At 37.3% G+C, this 23,586-nt stretch overlaps 1 protein-coding gene and 2 long non-coding RNA genes across 6 annotated transcripts in view; 2 read left to right on the top strand and 1 right to left on the bottom strand.

Moving 5' to 3' along the window:
• Nucleotides 1–3,377: 3,377 nt before the first annotated feature.
• LOC121739513 (breast cancer anti-estrogen resistance protein 1) overlaps nt 3,378–23,586 on the bottom strand; it is a 120,980-nt gene continuing 100,771 nt past the window's right edge. For all 4 annotated transcript variants that reach the window (XM_042132012.1, XM_042132014.1, XM_042132015.1 and 1 more), the window contains exons 2-9: nt 9,051–9,191; nt 8,519–8,653; nt 7,936–8,274; nt 7,475–7,661; nt 6,535–6,775; nt 5,888–6,056; nt 5,108–5,331; nt 3,378–4,862 (exon numbers count right to left, since the gene is read on the bottom strand). In XM_042132012.1, the coding sequence (XP_041987946.1) occupies nt 4,532–4,862; nt 5,108–5,331; nt 5,888–6,056; nt 6,535–6,775; nt 7,475–7,661; nt 7,936–8,274; nt 8,519–8,653; nt 9,051–9,191 (1,767 nt within the window). In that variant the 3' untranslated portion in view covers nt 3,378–4,531. The remainder of the gene's footprint in view (nt 4,863–5,107; nt 5,332–5,887; nt 6,057–6,534; nt 6,776–7,474; nt 7,662–7,935; nt 8,275–8,518; nt 8,654–9,050; nt 9,192–23,586) is intronic.
• On the top strand, nt 17,751–18,458 carry LOC121739517. The gene is made up of 3 exons (XR_006037457.1): nt 17,751–17,769; nt 17,928–18,125; nt 18,297–18,458. It is a non-coding gene; the product is annotated as an uncharacterized LOC121739517 (long non-coding RNA).
• LOC121739518 lies at nt 20,381–20,635 on the top strand. The gene is made up of 2 exons (XR_006037458.1): nt 20,381–20,438; nt 20,550–20,635. It is a non-coding gene; the product is annotated as an uncharacterized LOC121739518 (long non-coding RNA).

The following is a 23,586-nucleotide window of genomic DNA, read 5'->3' as shown; positions in this document are numbered from 1 at the left end:
ATATTCACTCATTTTTTAGGGTTCCGATTCCAAAGGCTAAAAACGGGACCCTATTACTAAGACTTCGATGTCTGTATGTCCGTCTGTCTGTCTCCAGGCTGTATCTCAAGAACCGCTATAGCTAGATTTCTGGCATTTTCACAGTTTGTGAATATCTGTTGCCACTTGCCGCTATAACTACAAATACTGGCCAGTGTTGCCACTTGCCGCTATAACTACAAATACTAAAAACAAAATAAATTAAATATTTAATACAACAAACGTGATGTTTTTCGCTATTTTGCTCTATATCAATAATGGCAACATGTAGGCACTTGAAATGTTCACAAAATACTCAGTTGTATTTATACTTACTTTAATAATTGATAGTAAAGTTAAAACACACAATTTTTTGGCTATTTTTGTTCTATTATGGTACGGAACCCTTCGTGCGCGAGTCCAACTCGCACTTGGCCGATTATTCCCTTATAATTTGAACAAACCTTGTATCTTATCTACTTCATTACTTGGCTTAAGTATCTGGCTACACATAAAATGCACAGTTATTTTTATTTCAAATCATTTTTCCGTCCTTTAAGCCCCCATTTATGCAAAAAGCGGCACTTTTTACTGTTAGTTATCGTGTTCTTCCACTCACGTCTGTAGGCCATATTTAGGACATGTTAGATTAAAAAACAGACTTTTAATTAATGAAAAATGAAAAACTTGAAAGTTATGCACATTCTCAAATAAGAAAGTAATTGAAAAATAAAACAACACATTACTTTAGTAACACAATATAAAGTTTTCGTAAAACATGATTGTAATTAAAATTAAATCTGAAGTTATTCGCTGTGTTATTATTTTATTCACTGAGGTATACTATTGGAATACGCCTTATATTTTGACAGTTAATAATGTTACACTTCCTAACTAACGAAACAAAATTATGGGGATAGTCAAGAAAAATCTTAGAATTAGTGGGTAGGTCGAAAAATTGAACGCAAACACCTCTTCTGAATACGTTACGCTCTCCTGATACTTCATAGTTTACAACAAATGGGCTACACTACACCTATTAATTTTAATCACAAGATTTAAAACAAAAACATTGGGGGTAGTCGCAAGAAAAATATTAGAATTAGTGCGTAGGTCGAAAATAAAATGAACGCAACATTTCATACGTTATGCGCTCCTGATACTTCATAGTTTGGAACAATTGGGCTACCCCTATGCTTCAACTCCCAAGTCCCAAGCGGTCGAATTCGATCGCGAAAACAATAGATTTCCAGGAATCCACGATCGACGGATTAATTTGTCAATTCACAAGAATTGAAACAAAATATTAATTATATTTTGTTCAATTCTTGTGAATTGAGGTACTTTGACCAATTTTTGATTATTATTTGCTAGCGGAGTTGGGGAGTAATAAATGAAAACAAAAATGTATAAATACGAAAATTTGTATATTTTACTTGATCGCGTTTTACAAGATGATTAAACTCATAAAATTATTTTAATATGCATTTGTACAATTTCACTATCACTAACTAGACTACGACACCTAGCAATATAATACACTCGGCTAATGTACAACATGTTTTTACACTGATATAATAGGTATTAACACTAGATACAGCTATTTATAAATAAAGTACAGTTACAGCCTTACATTTGAATTTTAACCGGAACTCGCTAGGATTTGAGCGACAACACGACACTGTCGTGATTGGTCCTTATAAGAAGTTGAAATTAGATTGACAAAAATTGGAGACAATCGTTTTTTTTTTTAATTATAGGTAGACAAAGACATGACAAAAATTCAGGATACACTATAGTCCAAGCCAGGAAAGCCACAAAGTTTTATTTAACATGTCAAAATTATTAAATTTTCTGACAAAAAAACTTAGGTATAGCTTCGTAATTTGGACTATAGAACATAAAATTGTTTGTGTAATAAATTCTCCTTTAATCAGACAGATAGAAGTTAATCTACTAAGGGCCTGTTTCACCACTTCCTGATAAAGTGCCGAATAGACTATCCACAACTTATATTTTGACAGATTCTCTATACTCTGTATGTTAAATCAAGTGGTGGATAGCCTATCCGACACATATCAGGAAGTGGTAAAACCACAGGTGAAACAGCCCCTAAGTATAGCGCTTTTGATAGGCTAACAAAGATAACAAACCAATAATGCTATTGAAATAAAAGATAAACTTGTCTAAAAAACCTTAGAAATTGGGCGATAGATAACCAAACTGTTTCTGTCTCTATATCGATCGATGGAGATTTATTAGGTCTACATTATCTGAGTATTCTGTTATAGTTACATAGTTTGATGACATAATATTATTAAAAAACAGTTAAGTAGGTATACATTAAGTTACTAAAATAAGCATCATCTCAAAAACACAGATTATTGTAATTACTTAGTTTACTATTTATGTTTTAATAAAGTTTGGTAAAAAAGAAGAATAGGAATGTAGAGTTGCGGTTTTAGAAAGCTTATGTAATAAAATATTGTAAACAATATTATTTTAGTAACTCAATGAATAAAATACATTTAAATACATTTAGACAAGCAACACATACTTAGGTACCTAAGTATTTACAAAGTCGAAAAATTTGCTTCAACTTGAGCATCCCTATCAGGTGTTAAAATGCTTAGTGGTCATTATTTTCATTGTATTTTTGAGCTAGCGACATAGCCTAAACAAGGAACATAGATAGTTAGTTACACTTATTTTTAATCAAGTAGGTAAAATTACTTCGTTACTCGGCATTAAGTCGGTAAAAAGTTGTTTCATGTTTTGATTTAAACAACAATGAAAACCTTACCTGTTTTTGGCGCATAGGTATCTGGCGGTGGTTTTCCTGATTTGAACGGTAACAAGACAAATGTCAATTCGCTATACGGGAAAAAAACAGGAAAACCAACGTCAAGTCTCAAATTCCTAATACGACAGTCGTATCCATAATTCATAATACGTAAATATTATCAAACATCACAAACAATATTATGCTACTTGCTAGCACATTTCATGTTCAAGTTTCAAACTAATCCAAAACATCAATCTAACACCCAAAACCTGCAAAATTGTACAAAACTGGACGGATAACTCAACTCATTGCGGCCTATGAGCATCCAGTGAGTAAATGTTAAGAAACGCCGCTGAAAAATCCGAAAAATTTACTTACAGAGGAACTTAAGAAGTGAGCGTAAAACTGGTTAAAACCGGTTATAACCGCTTTAGAGCAGTGATAGTTATTTAAAAAAAATACATATATTACAGGTAGCTTTGATTTTTAGGTTTTATTTTATTATTAAGGAAGAGCTATTACAGGTAATCAATATCATTAACATGTCCAAAGAAGTAGTCACATTTTGAATATAAGAAACTGAATTTGTATTATATATATTTGTTTGTAAATACATGAACACATTTCTAAATTGGCTTTGTCTGCAGTGTTAGGCCATAATATCAGGTACAGCATCAATCATGCTATAACTTGAGCGCTATTTAAAATATGTGCAAAAATTTATTGTTCTCAAAATTAATATATTGATATGGAAAAAAGTCCAATACTAATAATGAGTACCTACGCTTAAAATTTGAACAACTGGAAGTCTCAGCAAAAAATAAACAATTTAAGTGTCAGTTTGTGATCCAATCAGTTTTCTTTGGTCAAATACCGCGAAGTATTGAGGCACAGCCCGTCCAAAATTATTTTACATCACATAGAACCTTGATACTAAAGTCATAAGGATCATTCTCAAAGAAACTTCGAATTAAAATAAATCTGAACCGGCCGGCCTCTAGAGTCTAGGAGCTAAAAGCTTCCTGCACATTAGGGAACGACAGGGCAAGATTAGGTACCGTATATTAACTTTATGGGCAAGGTAGGCCACCAACTTTGATTTTGACAGTTGCATTTATAAAATTTAAAAAGCTGAACTGTCAAAATGACAAAATTTTATTTTTAAAAGTTAAACCGTCAAAATGGTAGCCATAAATCAAGAAATTCATGTGTAAGATCACAACATAAGTTCTAACTCCTGAATCTCGGGACCTTCCTGCCATACGTCCCATACTTATACGAATAAACATTTTTCAAATCCCTAAATAGCTTAAAATATGATTTAAGTACAAAATTTCGAAATGGAAATGCCGTCTAATAGTAAAAGGCTACGTTTGAACCCTAGCCTTTGTCTCACTCCATTTTTTATCCTAAACTATTTTAGATTGTTATCTATACCGAACAAGCACAGGCTACTTTCTATATTTGTATAGTAGTGAACTAGATTATTCTATTTTGCATCTTGATCTTGCACTATCATTACAAAATTGTAGCACTGGTTTTTTGTAGACGGAGGCAGTTTTCCATCTCTGTCCCACGCTAGATCTAAATGAGAAGGAAAGAGATATCACCTCAATTTCATTTTCAACTTGAGGGATACCTACCGAGAACTCAGTCTCATTAACTGTCTCAAGCAAGCCTAGCTTAACAACAATAAGCAACAATAACTGATTCGTTACATTCACAGTTTTATAGTACAGGCAGCGACGTCGTGCCGTTGTGTGCGTGAGGGGTCATAGGGGTCAACGGCGTTAAAGGGGTATGCGCTGAAGACGGGGGTACCGTTGTAGCAGGGGTCATCAACGCTTCGGGTGGTTCCGCAGCATGGACTAAAGTTCGGCGAAGATCTGTCGCCCGTGCTGCGAGGTTCCGTGCGGAGGACGCCATTTCTGCTGCGGCGACAGCGCACGGGAACTGTAGCGCGGCGGCCTTCGTCTTCGCCACTGTTGCTGCTAAGGCTTCCGACAGCGCGTCGGAACACCGTAATACTTTTGTTTTTAAGCCAGCGTGCTGGGCGCTCCTGCAAAAGAAACATGACGTTAAAATGGCTGATCGTTCAGGGTGTTGAACTGTTGAAATGAAATTGGTTTAGTTTCTATAACTCTAAAGGAAACCGTTTACCGCCTTTGGAGTCAATAACGTATGGATTACGGAAAGGAACAAGAATCATTAGAGCGCTTACTCAACCGTCATGAACCGTCCTCTGCTCTATGTCAATCTATCCAAGTTCCAACGCTCAAATATAAAAAATATGTAGGTACTGACCTATGAACAGTATCTCCAACATGGACTATTCTGTGCGCGCTCAACACGACGAATTTCCCGTGCGCTAGGAACACATCTGGAGGTTGGCCCATCTCTATGGTCTTGAGGAAGGCCTCGACTGCGGTTGACAAATGAGCCCCATAAGTGGCGGTCTGCGCCGCGTAAAATGCTGCCAGCTGGCGATCGTCGGGCGGCAGTCTTGTGGCTGCTGCTACTGCGCTGACCTGAAAGAAGATGCAGGATTTAAGTAAAGGGATAGTTGAGTAAAAAACTGGATATTCCCAATATTTTTTCCAGTTTCAAAACTCGTATTCGGCGAGCTTGCGTTTCGTCTAGAGTAGCTTCTAGATTTTTCTGCCTAAGCATGTGCAATAAAACGTATTGGCTTGTTTATTTAACAGTAGACCTGATCAAGGTCTTCTGACTGATGTTACTTTTTATATTGAATTTTGAAGCTAACCAGGAATTTCATTTAAGTAGTTTAACAATATAAAAGGTTTTTTCCACTTCCATAATATCCATATTTGCGATTTAAGGTAATCGCACATTTATCATTCAGCACGCACGTCTCGTACGCGGCGCCAAATTTAGACTTCGTTGTATGAAATGATGTGAAACCACGCACGTTCGTCCGCACCGTCCACGCCGCATTTCCTGTAAAATGCGATGCGTTCCACGTGTACGGCGTGTACGGTGCGGACAACAAACGGTGTGATCAACTTTAGCAGCAAATTCGGAACCCAAAAATTTTCACTAATATTGATAAAATTATAAACTAACCTCTCCCGCATGATCAGCATCCCGCACCAGCGCATCAAACGACGCGCGCAGCTTGTCGGGCAGCGCGGCTCTGATCTCCGCGTTCCGTCTGCCCACCGCCGACCGCGACTCCAAGCGCACGTAGTCGTACTCCTCCGTCCACTCGTGCTCCGGGACTGTTACTGCTCGCCTGTGAGGGATTCAAGGTGCTAGATTAAGTGACCACCAGAGGCAGTTTGACTAGTGAAGTAGTGGGTAATTGGTATACCTATATTAGGTATATAATTATACCTACTTTATGTTGACTGGGGAAATTGAGGTTTTTTCGTCGTATAATGATTTAACAAAGGACCATGCAGGAAGATTCGCTTTATTTCATATTGTTTTCAGAATAGTTTAAATTTAACAGTAATTACTAATTAGACATTTTTATTCGTTTAAAATATCGTAAAGTACCTACACTCTTTGAACAATGAAGAAAAACTTTTTTCTTAAAAACATAATTATAATATGGTGTTGTGAGCAGTGAGCTGGTTCATACTTATCCTACACGTTAGAAACGCTCTCAAAACTAAAATATTACAGCAAGATAGCATTGTAAACAGTCAATTTCTTTTGAATGTTCTATATACTTACCTTAATACCATGGAGTATCATGAAATACCAACCTAAACAGCAGCGAAGCGTTTCCATGTATGAACGAAGCGGCCCTCCTCACGTCTTCAGTCAGTGACCTGGCGCAGGCCACCAGCTGATCCAGAGCATCTTGTGTCCCGTCAGTCGGCTCCCTGTCTCTCTCCAGCCGCTCTGGTGCCCAGTCGCCTGCGTCCAACGCGCTGGTGGCTTCGTGGGTTATTCTCTCCGCGTCCTTTAACGCTTTCACTAGTGGCCTTAATTTTACTGCGATACCTGGAAAAGATTGGATTGATATTATTATTTTCTTTGGTACTTATCACAATTTTTATCTTTTTTGTGTCCTATATGGGTCCTAACTCCTAACTCTTATCATCTGTTATATTTATTTTGGGAGATATATCGTGCTTATTTATTTACGTCCCACTTTCGTACTCTGCAACTTACAGATTTTGTGTTGGGTCACTGTTCTAAAAAAAGTCTACTGATAAAATGATAGCCAAAACCTGATCTTGATTCTTATCGGACATTCACCACCATCCTTTGATGAATGCAACTGGTAACGCTTTCTTAAATAGGTATATTTTAATGGCATGAAAACTTTATGCTCCTATAGTTCTTATTTGCGGATTTGTTGGTTAAACGTTTTAAAACATCGGATCCGTCTTTATTCGATTGCAATGACGAGTACCTACTATACGCGCATCATCGCGCATACCGAGTCACAAAAGATCCTAATTCCTAAGGGTCGCAGTGACATCAGGGCTACTTGACCTGCCTTCAGCAAAAAAAAAAACGCGCGCATCATATCAATGATTAATTACTTACAAGTTACAAAACATCAGAGGAAGAATTGGGAACATTCACTTCAATTCGAATTCGAACACAAAATTCATTTGCTAATTACTAGAGCAACGAGGTACATGTGTACAAAGTAAGGGTGCTGCCATGGTTCTATCTGTGTTTAGTCTTTACCTTTGTCTTGCGCATCGTGCGCATTGGCCAGCGTGGCATCCGCGAACACAGCTAGGTCGTGCAACGCCGCACGCAGCCGCGCGCCCGCTACACGCACGTCGAGCGCGCGAGCCCGCAGTGCGCCGCGCCGCCGCCACCCGGGGCACACGTAGGAGAGCAGACGGGAAACTGCCGCTGATGCTTCCTCCTAAAGGACGCAGAAGTTTCAAAAGATATACATAATGATATTGTGACTAGCTATGGAGAATGATCTGATTGGGTGCACCTTCCATAGCAATAACTTCCTCCTGATTTGAAGGATGCCAGACTTTAGTTACCAGCTATGGAAAGTGTGTTGATTAAGATTATCGCCTAATAGCAATGACATAATAATATTTAATAGGATAGGAAAAGACTGCTTCATGTTTACTTTCTTTAAGACTTGCATAACAGTTTACTGTAAGCCAATGTAAAAATCTAACCTGTAATCGCTCTAATGCTTCCAAAGCCGCATCACACGGTAGCGGCAGCGCTCTGGATCGAGGAACATCGTACATGCTGGACGTCGATATTGCTGAGTGCCCCGAGTGCGCGGAGTGCATCGAATGTGCCGAATGTGCTGAACTCCCAGAATTGGCTGAAGCGCTGGAAGTAGCTGACGTCAGAGACCCCGTGCCACTGCAGGCGGAGTCTGCGCTTGCTGGCCTCGGAGCTCGCGGCGCATCGTACCAATCCGCGGCTGGCTTTGGGCAGTCGTACGTGCCTATACGCTGCACCGGCATCGGCGCGCGCGGCACGTCGTAGTGTGAACATTCTTCGATCTGGAATAGAGACTTTCTATTAGAATTATTTTGGGAAGATGAGTTAGGTACGTGATTATGACGATGCAAACATCATCACACAAAAATAACATTGTAAATTGCAATTGTACGATATGAGCAGTACCTATCGTACAGGTGTCCTTCTGTGCCCAGTGCTTCGTCTCATTTTGTTTATTGAACATGGATATCTTTGTCTTTGAACAGCATAGATAGACGGTGTTAATTCTCCTATGATTAAACTTACTTTGGTAAAAGCTGGTGACTGTTGCGCGGGCATGGGCTGGTGCGCGACGGGCGCAGGCGTGCGCGCCCGCCGCCGCAGCGCGCTGGCGTCGAACACACCCGCCACTATCCGCAGACGGTTGCCCGGACATATTCCCTGGAAACGACAAGTTTATATTGATGACATTGGTGACAATATTAGTTAAGCTTCAGGTAGTAGTTAATGCTATGGCTCCAGTTCATTCCCAGAGTGACTAGAAGCGCGAAGTGCCTAAACTCCAATTTTACGCAGCTGTATGACGTTTAACATCAATCATGGGAATTGTTGATCAATATGCCATCTGCAAGTTTGTATTCTCCTGTTACTATCTGTAGCACAACGTGTAGAAACCGGTGGAAAACGTGAGAGTTATCCTTGCATAACTCTCACGTTTTCGACCGGTTTATTTACTGGTTAATCGAGCATATTGTTTCAAGAAGCAGATCTTCTGCCACGACTTTACTTTTCCGTTATCCTATAATAATATACAGATGCTCCTTGAAGGATGACCAACCTGTCTGCCCCTCAGCGAGCACAGCCACCAGCCCTCGCTGCCGCCGGTGTTCTGCTCGAGGACTGTGAGCAGGTCGCCGCGCCGGAACGCCAGCTCGTCCGGCGACTCCGCGATGTTGTCGTATAGAGCGCGCGCCATGCACTGCCAACAAACACGAATGTTAGTCATCAAGTCGATTAAAAGTGGCAATTTTTGGAAAATGTCACTCGTTCGTCTTAGGACAGATTTTTGTAAAAAGTTATTAAAATTAACTTTTTACTATTTTTTACACTGAAGGTTATAGATAATGAGCTGCCGATTTCGATTTTGCAATAAAAATAAAAAGTCATAGTGACCAGGGCATCGTCGTTATTCGTAGGATACGACGAAATATTGTTATTTAGAAAAAAAATTGTTTATAAAAATCATAATATTTTCAAGAGCATAAACACGTAGTGATTATATTCTCTTTGAGCATAAAGTTAAGAATTTTTTTTTTTTAAAAGCATCGAAATAGTCCATTTGTTTATACATTTTTATAAACAAATGGTGGAATTTGTTTTAGTTAATACATGTGTCTTTTATTGATATAAAAACAATTATGTGATGATAAATGAAACCAAATTCTTTTTGACAATATTACTTGGATTTATAGTTTTTTGTTCAAGTTAAAAAATTATTATAACTAAACAAAGTATTAATTTTTTTTTAAAAATTGCTCCAGTAGTTCGTGAGATAAACCCTGTCTAATATTTCCCCCGTTTTTCCCACATTTTCCTGAGTTTCTTCGGTCGTATTAGGTTAACGTTATAATATATAGCCTTATTCGATAAATGAGCAATCTAACACTGAAATAAGTTTTTAAATCGGACCTGTAGTTCCTGAGATTAGCGCGTTCAAGCAAACATACTCTTCAGGTTTATAATATTAAAGTATAGATTTTTTTTAAATTATCGCTTGACAAATTCGAGTCTCGATCCAAAAGACTATGAAAAGTACCAATAACAGGGTCATAATAGGCTCATAATCATGGGACGATGCATGGTATAGTATTATGGTAGTGATGATGATGATGATGAATGTAATTTGCATAGTAGGATATGCTTTCCGTTCTTAAAACAACGCCGAAACTCCCAAACTTGTATCTATAAAGAATCAGGAGTTCTCTCAGCACCTTCCGAACCACCGTATACCAGGTATACCTCGGTGCAAAATCTTACTTTTTTGTAGCATATGCTTAGAATACTTCTCACGAAACCGAAGTCACCACATGTTTTCCTATAAATTTTGAGGAGCTCCCTCGATTACTTATGGATCCTTCATCAGATCACCACTTTTGTGAATATAATACCAAATTGAGATGATACCCTATAATTATACCAAAAGAAAAATTTTGAAAAAACGTTTACAAACGGTGGAGTAATCGTTGAACATAAAAAACGAACATAACACCTCCCCCGTTTTAAAGTCGGTCTGTGTTATTCTGATATATAAGCTATATTATTGTAAAGTTTCATTAAAATCTGTTCAGTAATTTTTGCGTGAAAGAGTAACAAACATCCTTACAACCATACATCCAAACAAACTTTCGCCTTTATAATATTAGTAGGTAATTTATTACTTATTCAAATTAAATATTTAATTAAAAAAAAAACAATAAATTTAAAATTAAACGTTTTTTCTAAAAAAACCAGATATATTTAAAAACGATTAACATTTTTTACGAAAATTATTTAAACATTTTTTTATGTACATCCTACAGCACACATGAATACTTACTACATAGTAATTTCAATGTCCATTACTATTACTGAATTCTGATGAATATAATTTGCACATTAACATATACTTTCCGTTCCTAAAACAACGTTGAAACCCCCAAACTTGTATCTATAAGGAATCAGTTCCGCCAGCACCTTCTCAACCATGGTATAGGTACCCTAGTAGCACACTCCGTTGGCCAACGATTGCCAACGGTTGGTAAACTGTCGGGGAATGGTGTGAGAAAATCCCAACAAAGGGCCTACAAAAAGCCAATCGTAAATTCCTACACTAAAATTCCGAACGAAGAGCCAACAATGGCCCAACATAAATTTTACGTTCCGCCGCCAACAGTAAAATGCCAACGAAGGCCCTACTGCGGCTTTTTGTTGTGTAGCCTACAGAACATCTATACAAATACTCAACATAGACCCAACATTGATTTTACGTTCTGCTGCCAACAGTGAAATTCAACAATCTGCCAACGAAGGCCCTTTGAGTGTTTTTGGTTGTGTAGCCTACAACACATATGTACAAATACCCAACATAGGCCCAACAAATATTTTGTTTTATTTTCCCAACAGTGATTGGTGATAACCTGCCAACGAAGGCCCTACAGTGGCTTTTGGTTGTGTAGTCTACAGAACATCTATACAAGTACTCAACATAGGCCCAACATTGATTTTACGTTCTGCTGCCAACAGTGAAATTCAACAATCTGCCAACGAAGGCCCTTTAAGTCTTTTTGGTTGTGTAGCCTACAATACATATGTACAAATACCCAACATAGGCCCAACATATATTTTGTATTATTTTCCCAACAGTGATTGGTGATAACCTGCCAACGAAGGCCCTACTGTGGCTTTTGGTTGTGTAGCCTACAGGACATCTGTACAAATACCCAACATAGGCCCAACATATATTTTGTTATAGTTTTCCAACAGTGATTGGTGACAACCAGTCAACGAAGGCCCTACTGTGGCTTTCTGTTGTGTAGCCTACAACACATATGTACAAATACCCAACATAGGCCCAACATATATTTTGTTTTATTTTCCCAACTGTGATTGGTGATAACCTGCCAACGAAGGCCCTACTGTGGCTTTTGGTTGTCTAGCCTACAGGACATCTGTACAAATACCCAACATAGGCCCAACATATATTTTGTTATAGTTTTCCAACAGTGATTGGTGACAACAGACCAACGAAGGCCCTACTGTGGCTTTTGGTTGTGTAGCCTACAGGACATCTGTACAAATACCCACCATAGGCCCAACATATATTTTATTTTATTTTCCCAACTGTGATTGGTGATAACCTGCCAACGAAGGCCCTACTGCGGCTTTTGGTTGTGTAGCCTACAGGACATCAGTACAAATACCCAACATAGGCCCAACATATATTTTGTTATAGTTTTCCAACAGTGATTGGTGACAACCAGTCAACGAAGGCCCTACTGTGGCTTTTGGTTGTGTAGCCTACAGGACATCTGTACAAATACCCAACATAGGCCCAACATATATTTTGTATTCTTTTCCCAACAGTGATTGGTGATAACCTGCCAACGAAGGCCCTACTGTGGCTTTTGGTTGTGTAGCCTACAGGACATCTGTACAAATACCCAACATAGGCCCAACATATATTTTGTTATAGTTTTCCAACAGTGATTGGTGACAACCAGTCAACGAAGTGGCTTTCTGTTGTGTAGCCTACAACACATATGTACAAATACCCAACATAGGCCCAACATTGATTTTACGTTCTGCTGCCAACAGTGAAATTCAACAATCTGCCAACGAAGGCCCTTTAAGTGTTTTTGGTTGTGTAGCCTACAACACATATGTACAAATACCCAACATAGGCCCAACATATATTTTGTTATAGTTTTCCAACAGTGATTGGTGACAACCAGTCAACGAAGGCCCTACTATGGCTTTTGGTTGTGTAGCCTACAGGACATCTGTACAAATACCCAACATAGGTCCAACATATATTTTGTATTCTTTTCCCAACAGTGATTGGTGATAACCTGCCAACGAAGGCCCTACTGTGGCTTTTGGTTGTGTAGCCTACAGGACATCTGTACAAATACCCGACATAGGCCCAACATATATTTTGTTATAGTTTTCCAACAGTGATTGGTGACAACCAGTCAACGAAGGCCCTACTGTGGCTTTCTGTTGTGTAGCCTACAACACATATGTACAAATACCCAACATAGGCCCAACATTGATTTTACGTTCTGCTGCCAACAGTGAAATTCAACAATCTGCCAACGAAGGCCCTTTAAGTGTTTTTGGTTGTGTAGCCTACAACACATATGTACAAATACCCAACATAGGCCCAACATATATTTTGTTTTATTTTCCCAACTGTGATTGGTGATAACCTGCCAACGAAGGCCCTACTGTGGCTTTTGGTTGTCTAGCCTACAGGACATCTGTACAAATACCCAACGTAGGCCCAACATATATTTTGTTATAGTTTTCCAACAGTGATTGGTGACAACCGGCCAACGAAGGCCCTACAGTGGCTTTTGGTTGTGTAGTCTACAGAACATCTATACAAGTACTCAACATAGGCCCAACATTGATTTTACGTTCTGCTGCCAACAGTGAAATTCAACAATCTGCCAACGAAGGCCCTTTAAGTGTTTTTGGTTGTGTAGCCTACAATACATATGTACAAATACCCAACATAGGCCCAACATATATTTTGTATTATTTTCCCAACAGTGATTGGTGATAACCTGCCAACGAAGGCCCTACAGTGGCTTTTGGTTGTGTAGTCTACAGAACATCTATACAAGTACTCAACATAGGCCCAACATTGATTTTACGTTCTGCTGCCAACAGTGAAATTCAACAATCTGCCAACGAAGGCCCTTTAAGTGTTTTTGGTTGTGTAGCCTACAATACATATGTACAAATACCCAACATAGGCCCAACATATATTTTGTATTATTTTCCCAACAGTGATTGGTGATAACCTGCCAACGAAGGCCCTACTGTGGCTTTTGGTTGTGTAGCCTACAGGACATCTGTACAAATACCCAACGTAGGCCCAACATATATTTTGTTATAGTTTTCCAACAGTGATTGGTGACAACCGGCCAACGAAGGCCCTACTGTGGCTTTCTGTTGTGTAGCCTACAACACATATGTACAAATACCCAACATAGGCCCAACATTCATTTTACGTTCTGCTGCCAACAGTGAAATTCAACAATCTGCCAACGAAGGCCCTTTAAGTGTTTTTGGTTGTGTAGCTTACAACACATATGTACAAATACCCAACATAGGCCCAACATATATTTTGTTTTATTTTCCCAACTGTGATTGGTGATAACCTGCCAACGAAGGCCCTACTGTGGCTTTTGTTGTCTAGCCTACAGGACATCTGTACAAATACCCAACGTAGGCCCAACATATATTTTGTTATAGTTTTCCAACAGTGATTGGTGACAACCGGCCAACGAAGGCCCTACTGTGGCTTTCTGTTGTGTAGCCTACAACACATATGTACAAATACCCAACATAGGCCCAACATTGATTTTACGTTCTGCTGCCAACAGTGAAATTCAACAATCTGCCAACGAAGGCCCTCTAAGTGTTTTTGGTTGTGTAGCCTACAACACATATGTACAAATACCCAACATAGGCCCAACGAGATCGCATAATCTGTGGAAGCCACGCCCCCCAGTATCGCGTGGATTTCAAGAATCTCTGATAAAAAATCATGATTAATAAAAAAAAAATTTCTTACACAAGTTGTTATATTAAGTTTTTAATAACATCTATTTAAGATTGTAATAAGTGAACAACTATTATTGGCCCTACTTCCTACTGTTAAGTATAGCTTATAATTGCCTAAAATGTATTATAGCTTACAAAATAATATTAGCTATACCTACAAGTGTCATTAGTGATATAAGAATGATGGCTGTTGTTGTTCCTAATAAAAATAAATAAATAAATTCTGCGATTCGGCCGCTTACACCATCAATATTATCACGGAATCGTGATTATATTGATGATGTAATTCATGCCATTAAGGTTATGAAAGAATCTCCGTGAATAATTTTAGTCCCATTATAAAAAAAACAAAATGTCAAAATCAACATGTGCGGTTAAATGGCACAAGCACATCTTTTCACTATGGAAGAGCGCTGTGAGCTGTCTGATGCGTTAGCTAGGGATGGGCAAATGGAAAAAATATATCGATATATATCGTATCGATACTTTTCAAATGTATCGATATATATTTTTTAAAAATATCGATATTCCGATATATCGATATTTTTTGCTTAAGCCTCGAGCCTCGAGAAGGTTATCTATATAGTACGGAAGCACAGACTAATTAGAAATACTCGTATTACGGAAGCCCTAGAACAAATTTTTTTGTGATTACTAACAAGCAAATTTTTTTTGAGTAGCTACATTTTGATAAGACGAACAACATTTTTATTTTCGAAAAATCTCGAAAGTGGTAGCTAACAGAGATAGAAAGTATTTCATACTTTGACTTGATGGTCCTAAAATATGGATTGTTTTATTTGTGAGACAAGGTTTTAGGGTTCTGTAATCAACAAAACTTGGTTGACTACTGTACCCTAAAACGGAACCCTGACCAGCAGATTTTTTGTATAATATTTGTAGGTTAATAGTTATATAAATTAAAAGTAACCTTGTCCTTGTCCTTGACCTAAAATAAAAATGTTGTTCATCTTAAATATCAAAATGTAGCTATTCACAAAAAATTAGCTTGTTATTAATCACAAAAAAAATTGTTCTAGGGCTCCCTCACTAATACAAGCTGCAATTAAACCTTCCTGCCAAATTTTGATATATTTATTGATCCTTGTCAAAAATAAAAATACACGTATTTTTTCTTTTATAATCACTCAGTACTAAAATGTTGAGAAATGGCTTCCGAAAGTTATCCTAAAAAACACTACAACGGACACTACGGCCGGTATAAATAGTCAGTACTCAAGATGCATCTCGGTCTCAAGACACGGTTCAGGCTCTGTGATTGGTTGGCTGTCAAAATTTGGGCCAATCACAGAGCCGAACCGCGTCTTGAGACCGGGTCGCATCTTAAGTACTGACTATTTATACCGGCCTACGAGTCGCCCGCGCGTGACGTGCCCCCGCGCGCGCGCCTCGCCCCGCGTCACCCCCGATCACACCCACCGCCGCGAGTGAGCATTCTGCAACGATTTTAAATGGGATAAAATATGTCATTAACAAAAAAATAACACCCAATTTTTTTTGGTTAAATGGATTCTCCTAATGATACCTAAGCCCTGGAAAAAATTTGGCAGGAAGGTTTAATTGCACCCTGTATAGTTGGCAATCTCAAAAATTATATAATAAAAAATGAAAATTCGAAGCGAAATAATATCGTTTTTGATATCCGAAAATAAATATCGAAAATCGATATATAAAAGAATAAAAAATCGCCGATATAATATATCGATTATTTTCTGAAAAAATATCGATATTTTGATATATATATTTTTTTTACCCAAGCCTAGCGTTACAACTCGGGCGAGTTAACTTGACACCTGGCTTAAATTTTACCCCTCCCTCGCTTCCCCGCGCAGCACCCCGCTCTCGTCGTACGCGTCCAGTAGCGTTAGCATATTATATCTGTTACCGTTACACGTGTGTTATTGAGTTTGCGTTTCGGAGTTATTTGTTAGTAGTTAATGGTTATTGTTTTTGGATTTTTGTTGAGTTTTGTTGTGTTATTTGTTAGTTGTTACATTTGAACGTTAAATTTGTTAAGTTTTTGTTATTCGTATTAACGTTTGAACATTGCCGTGCGTCTGTGGTATGAATTAGCTACTCACGGAATATATTAATATGAAGCTAGATACAAATTATCGGACGCATCTATAAACCTCGTATTCCTGCTGGGGAACCCTTGGGCGAGTCCAACTCGTACTTGGTTAATACTGTGGTTAGTGTAGCCCTATAAAAATAACTTGTTCCGGTAACGTAATTTTTTTTTGAAATAACTTAAAATAAAAAAACTTTTTTTGCACTCAGTACTTAAGAGAAACGTCAATTGAACCAGGTGTCATGTTAATTCGCCCGAGTTGTAGCATTCTTTCTATTTTGTGCTCGTAGTGTTTGGATGCACAAAAGAAAATACCTGTAATTTCATGGTTTCAAGAGGATAAAAAACGGAATATCTATTCCTACAACTCGGGCGAATTAACATGACACCTGGTTCAATTGACGTTTCTCTTAAGTACTGAGTGCAAAAAAAGTTTTTTTATTTTAAGTTATTTCAAAAAAAAAAATTACGTTACCGGAACTAGTTATTTTTATAGGGCTACACTAACCACAGTATTAACCAAGTACGAGTTGGACTCGCCCAAGGGTTCCCCAGCAGGAATACGAGGTTTATGGATGCGTCCGATAATTTGTATCTAGCTTCATATTAATATATTCCGTGAGTAGCTAATTCATACCACAGACGCACGGCAATGTTCAAACGTTAATACGAATAACAAAAACTTAACAAATTTAACGTTCAAACGTAACAACTAACAAATAACACAACAAAACTCAACAAAAATCCAAAAACAATAACCATTAACTACTAACAAATAACTCCGAAACGCAAACTCAATAACACACGTGTAACGTTAACAGATAATATAATATTATGCTAACGCTACTGGACGCGTACGACGAGAGCGGGGTGCTGCGCGGGGAAGCGAGGGAGGGGTAAAATTTAAGCCAGGTGTCAAGTTAACTCGCCCGAGTTGTAAAGTAAGTAGAAAGTAATATTTTTAAGATTAGCTACGTTTACAGTGTGTATCAAACAAAGAGAGATTATTGTACTAACTACTAGGAAAGAAAGTAGGTAGTGAAAGAGAGACGCTAAGGCGGAGGACGCCGAACCGCCATGTTCTTTAAAATTTTCTAACAAAATCATGGTGGACAAAACCTCAAAAACTTATGTAAGGACCTAACTGAAATAAGTATTATACTTACAGGGTAGTCAATACAATAATATTATATAATATATCATATTAATCATTGTAATAGCCCGATTTACGTTCATTTCCCAAGATAGATAGGTACCTACTTGGTTAGGTAATTGTTTTACTCATTTCAGAAATGTATAGCGTCGTTGAATTTAGTGAGGATGACAGCGTCGCTATTGTGCGCTCGTCTTGGATTTCACCCACTAAGAAACATAGTGCTTGGCCTCCATTTAAAAATTCCGAAAAGATCAAGAAATGTCTTACGGGCACAATTTTAGATGATGACACGTGGAATGTTTTTGGAATTCGACGCATTTTTTATGTAACTGGTAAGTCAGTAATGTAATGATACTAGGTATGTAAGGGAGTTTTCTAAAGTCCCAAATACCTACCTTTGGATAAGTAAGCAGGCAAACAGATACAGTAGGTACCTAGCTCTGCTTCCATTTCTATTATAGATTTTCCATGAAATAAAATATGTTTTATTCGTATGATTTTAGATGACCTTCTCAGTGCTAGAAAGAAATGTAAAGAAGCCGAACTTAATTCCGAAGTAGAACTAGACATTAAGCTAAAAAGAAAACACAAAAAAACTACAAGATATCTGTCAGTATCCAGTGAAGAAGAAGATGATGGCCATTGAATGAATTTTCCAAAACCACCAAAAGGCAAGTATTTTTGTTGATATCTAGTATATCAGTGTTCAATAGAGGGAACATTAATTTCCCCTATTGTGCCCCATCTACATAATGAAGCACTGATTGGGAAAACTAGTTAAGTACATGTTTATTTGTTACAGAGCCCGGCAGAAAACAAATAGCGGAGGAGACTGAGGCAGAGATGGATAACACTTAACAACACCACATCAATTTCCAGGTGTACTTGTACGACAAACTTCAGATATTTCGACATCTTCTGTGGTTGCATCAAATGGTGAGCATTAATTTAATAAGACATTACATGAGGTCTCTCTTGTTGCTCGTGACTTCGGCCGCATAGAAACCCTTTTACATTAACACCATGGACACCAGTAAAAATAGCCTCTTTTTATCCCTGAGTGCCAAACTATCTCGATACCAAATTTCATCAAAATTGGTTCAGCTGTTCGCTTTCCCTACTTTATTTATTTATATATAATAATTTTATTTATTATATTAGTAGGGAAAGCGCCTTATTTTAGAGAGACCAGGAGCTCTAAAATATGGTATTAATAATTTTATAAAACATCTAACCCTACCTTAATCCCTAACCGCCATTAACTCGTTGGCATATTGTGTAGTTACAAATAGTCACATAGATAGATAGATATAAGCTTTATCAGTAGGTAATGTTAACCCTTCAGTAAGTGCCAAAATCTTTGCAAAAATGTAGGGTACGTAGTTTGCAAAAAAAAAATGGCACCCGGCCTACCCTCTTTGTACAAATAATGTAATAACCTTACATCTAATCCATATTTTATGTTTGAGTGAAAAATATTATAATATATGTTAAATTTTCTATCTATCAAGCCATCATAATATAGTATTTAGTCAGATGTGATATTTGTCTCATCACTGTAAACTTTGAAATCTATGTTTCTAACTATTTCGCAACAAATATATTAATACATTATTATAATCTCAATAACACAGAGCTATACAAACTGTTTATGTAAACAATTCTTTGAAATAACTTAACTTGTTATCAATAAACAGATAAGAGATAAGAGTAATAAAAACCGGTTTTGGTATTATACACAAGCAAACTTCGTCCTTAGTGCAATACAAATAAAGTTCAAAATGGCCGCGGCCGGCAAAAAGCCGTTATAAATAGGTAATTTTTATCTTGATTATTTTACTAAAACGATACCATTGTATACTATTACTAGGATCTTAATCGTTTTGTACACGATAATATACGCTTTTAACGTCAATTATTTACAAAAATATTAAACAAATCGCGTTCAAATCACATAAATAACAACCAAATTTTCTCGTGTAAACTAGAAGTTATTACGATGTAAGTATTTCTTTCAAATGATTATCTAAAACTATTTATAAATTATAATTAATAAATTAAACTATTTTACTACTTACATTCGTTAAATCCATCAATAATATCAAACAAACAACACAACATGGCAGAACACACACGAAAAATTCACGATTTTCAAATGACTGACAAATATTCGTCGACCACAGATTGTATAATATTTTGCATGCAGAATGTGGCAAATTTATCGTAGATCATAACTAACCAAACTTCTTCATACAAAAGTAGTCTCTAAGTCAACGAAATACGTAATTCAATCGAACGAAAGAGCGCGGCCACATCCGGCCGCTTGGGTGTAGACGGAATGGCTGCAGTATAATCTGTGGCGGCCGGATCCGGCCGCTTGGGGATTAAAAGGTTAATCGATATTTTTCACAATTTTAGCTGTGATTGCTCGACACCTTGCCAAACTCGAGGAAGGCATCAAGGAACTGCAATTAAACCAAAAAGAAATATTGGAAAGACTACGCTCTGGAGCAACTGCGACGGCTGTAGCTGTTGGTTATCAAGCCCTGTCCCTGCCAGAAGGAGTCAATTTACCATGCACCCAGACCGAAGAGATTAAAAAGATTGATGTCTGGCTAACAGTGGACGAAAATTACATGCTACTTGTAAGCTTTTTAATTATTTTTATAATGACTGACTACACTAGGCAGTACCTATTACGCTATTTATCTTTTGGCTGTCTGGAATGTATGTATGTACAAAATATTTTGTTGTAGGTTAACCACTTGAGCTATGTAGGCGGTAACAAAACATCAGCAATATTAAGGAGGATTCTTGAAAAACTGTTTTCAAACAAACTTGCAGAAATCTGTAATTGGTCAGGCAAAAATGGAAAACATAAGCTACAAGATCACCTTTTAATTAAAGTTGTTACTGGTAAGTAAGCCTCTTCTAAAAACGTAAGTAATATAACTACCTATATAAAGTTTAAATAACAGGTTACCTTTCTAACTCTGCTAACATATATGTATTAATTTTTTGGTTAAATATTGTATGTATAATTTTTTTATTTGAAGGACATTTGGTTTTGGTTGATTTGTAATGACTCATGACAATCTGTGAAAGAGTAACAGCTAAAAATAAGTATATTTTTTAGTTATTCTATTTATATGTATAACTACAAAAATATTTTAATTCTAACTATGATTATGATAATCACAAATAAAAATATTTGTTTTAATGAAAATTCTCCTGTGACTTATCTGGTTGCGGTTGGTCTGTTGTGTATGTAACCGTGTAATTTCTCTAATATAAATTTCTTGTATTTGCACCTGTGAGTCCACATCTGTACAACCCGCAATACCGTTTGTCTTTAATTTCAATTTCTTTTCTTTGCATCCTTGAATGCCATGACAGGTCTTATAAAAAATATTAAACAAAAGTTAACCAAATGAGAAGTGGACCAAATTTTTTTTGTAGTGGACCAAATGCGACTAAAGTCACATTTTGTAATGTTATCTAAACTTCGTTTTTTTTTTAACATTAGAAAAGTTATACAAACTTTATTTGCTTTCCTTAAAAGAGGTATTCAATCGCGGTGACGTCGACAGTATTTGCAAAAAGCAAGGTTGTAGAGCTAACTTGTTTTTACAGTTAATTATTTAAGTTTGTAACTCTCTAATGTTAAATAAAATAGGGTATAGTAGGATAAAAGCGCGTCTAAAATCGATAAATTTGTTATTTTAGAAGCTCTCCGTCGGCACAAAGTCGCCGAAACGGCTACAGAAAACGAGATAAAGACCGTGGTTAGCAACTGGTTCCGCTTCTCCAAAGATAGAGATGGAGGTCGAGAAAGCAGACGCAGGACAATTGAGCCAACTTCTATCCAGCAATAATCAACGTTACACAGGGCTGTCAACTAGAAATAAGAAAAGACATTTAGCCTTAAAGATACAAGAAATATCTGTAGAGTTAAACGGGCTCAGTGGGGAAACTAGTCCACCTAATCAACCATATACTGTAGATGTCGGTAACAGTAATTTTACGGAGTTCAGAGCTTTCATTTTGTATTTAGGCCCTGTTGTTTTACGTGGTGTGTTAAGCAAAACACTGTACGCGCATTTTCTTTTATTGCACTGTGCAATTTACATATTATGCACTGCAAATATTTGTAAACATGATGAATGGCGACAGTACGCCGGCGACTTGCTACATTGTTTTGTTCTATACATGTCAGATTTGTACAGCAACGAATTTCTTGTATATAACGTCCACAATCTGCTCCATTTGGCAGATGACGCATATAACTTTGGCCATCTTGATAACTTTTCGGCATTTCCCTTTGAGAATTTTATGTCTAAAATAAAGAACATGGTTCGTGGTCATAACATGCCATTAGAGCAGGTTGCTAAAAGAATGGGTGAGAATTGTAACTCTGAAAAAAAGAATATTACTAAAAGAAAACCTATTAAAGAACAAAATGGACAGATAAGAAAAATACATTACAATGATTACGTTATTGGTACCTCACAAAGAGAGAAAAATTCCTGTTTTGTTACTTCAAATGGTGAAATTGTTATTGTTAAATCTATTGTGGAAACTGATGTAAGTTCCTATACTTTGAGGTGCAACTGCTTTGTAAACAAAACTGACTTTTACAAAGAACCCATTCATAGCAGCAAGTTGGGTATATATATGGTCAGTAATTGCGTACAAAGCGTGAATCATAGTCCTTCTGATATAAGTAGAAAATGTTTACTACTGCCCAGTTTCAATAATGACGAACAATTCATCTGTTTCCCTTTCGTTAGCATGGTGTTGCACCACTAACAATACGGTTAGTGGTGCAACACCATGCAGCAAGAGATTGTAATGCATCAACATTACAATCTCTTGCTTACTTTCTGCTGTATCAGTTTGTTCATTTGTCTCCTGTCTGGCTAAAAAGGTATTATGCTAGGGTCACTTTCATTGACCAGTTGCAAATAAGAGATAATATTTTGTTTATGCCTGTCCTATCTTCAGTGCCTTTATATCTCTAGGCGTCAGAGGAAATTATTCCTTTGGCCACTATTTGTTTAGTATGTCTACTTGGTTTAATTGTAGTTTATGACTTCGAAGTTTTTATACTTAGGCATAATAATTCAAATAAATTACTGTAACCATTATATTTTTTGTTTTTTTTTTTTTAAATACATTTGTTTATGTGTGAGGCCAAGTTGTATTGTTAATCGACTATTAATTTAATTCGTAATGAAGCATTTTGTCAATTTATTTACTTTCTCTTTAATTGTATGTAGGACTAACGTAATGCTTATAATGTGGGGCCAACTTTATTTTCAGAACCATAGCCTCACTGCAGGTTAAAGGTTGGGTTACAATACAGAGCACAATACCGGACCACAGCATTTTGTATGGGATGACAGCAATGTCCGGTATTATGATCCAACCCTTAACCTGTAGTGGGAATATGGTTCTGAACATAAAGTTGGCCCCACATTATGAGCATTACGTTAGCCCTACATACAATTTCTTCGATAGGCCCTACGTCAATGAACAATGTTGGCCTTACACATATTAATTTTCAGTTGGCCCTTCGTTAAACCATATCTAGTAGGCCCTACGTGGGACTATCCAGTAGGCCCAACGTGGAACCATATCTAGTAGGCCCTACGTGGGACTATCCAGTAGGCCCAACGTAGAACCATATCTAGTAGGCCCTACGTGAGACTATCCAGTAGGCCCAACGTAGAACCATATCTAGTAGGCCCAACGTAGAACCATATCTAGTAGGCCCAACGTAGAACCATATCT

Source organism: Aricia agestis, chromosome Z (genome assembly GCF_905147365.1).
Source record: "Aricia agestis chromosome Z, ilAriAges1.1, whole genome shotgun sequence".
In the NCBI taxonomy this organism is placed as follows: domain Eukaryota; kingdom Metazoa; phylum Arthropoda; class Insecta; order Lepidoptera; family Lycaenidae; genus Aricia; species Aricia agestis.
Note: the sequence above shows the minus strand (reverse complement) of the source record. Positions and strands in the feature narration are given on the sequence as shown.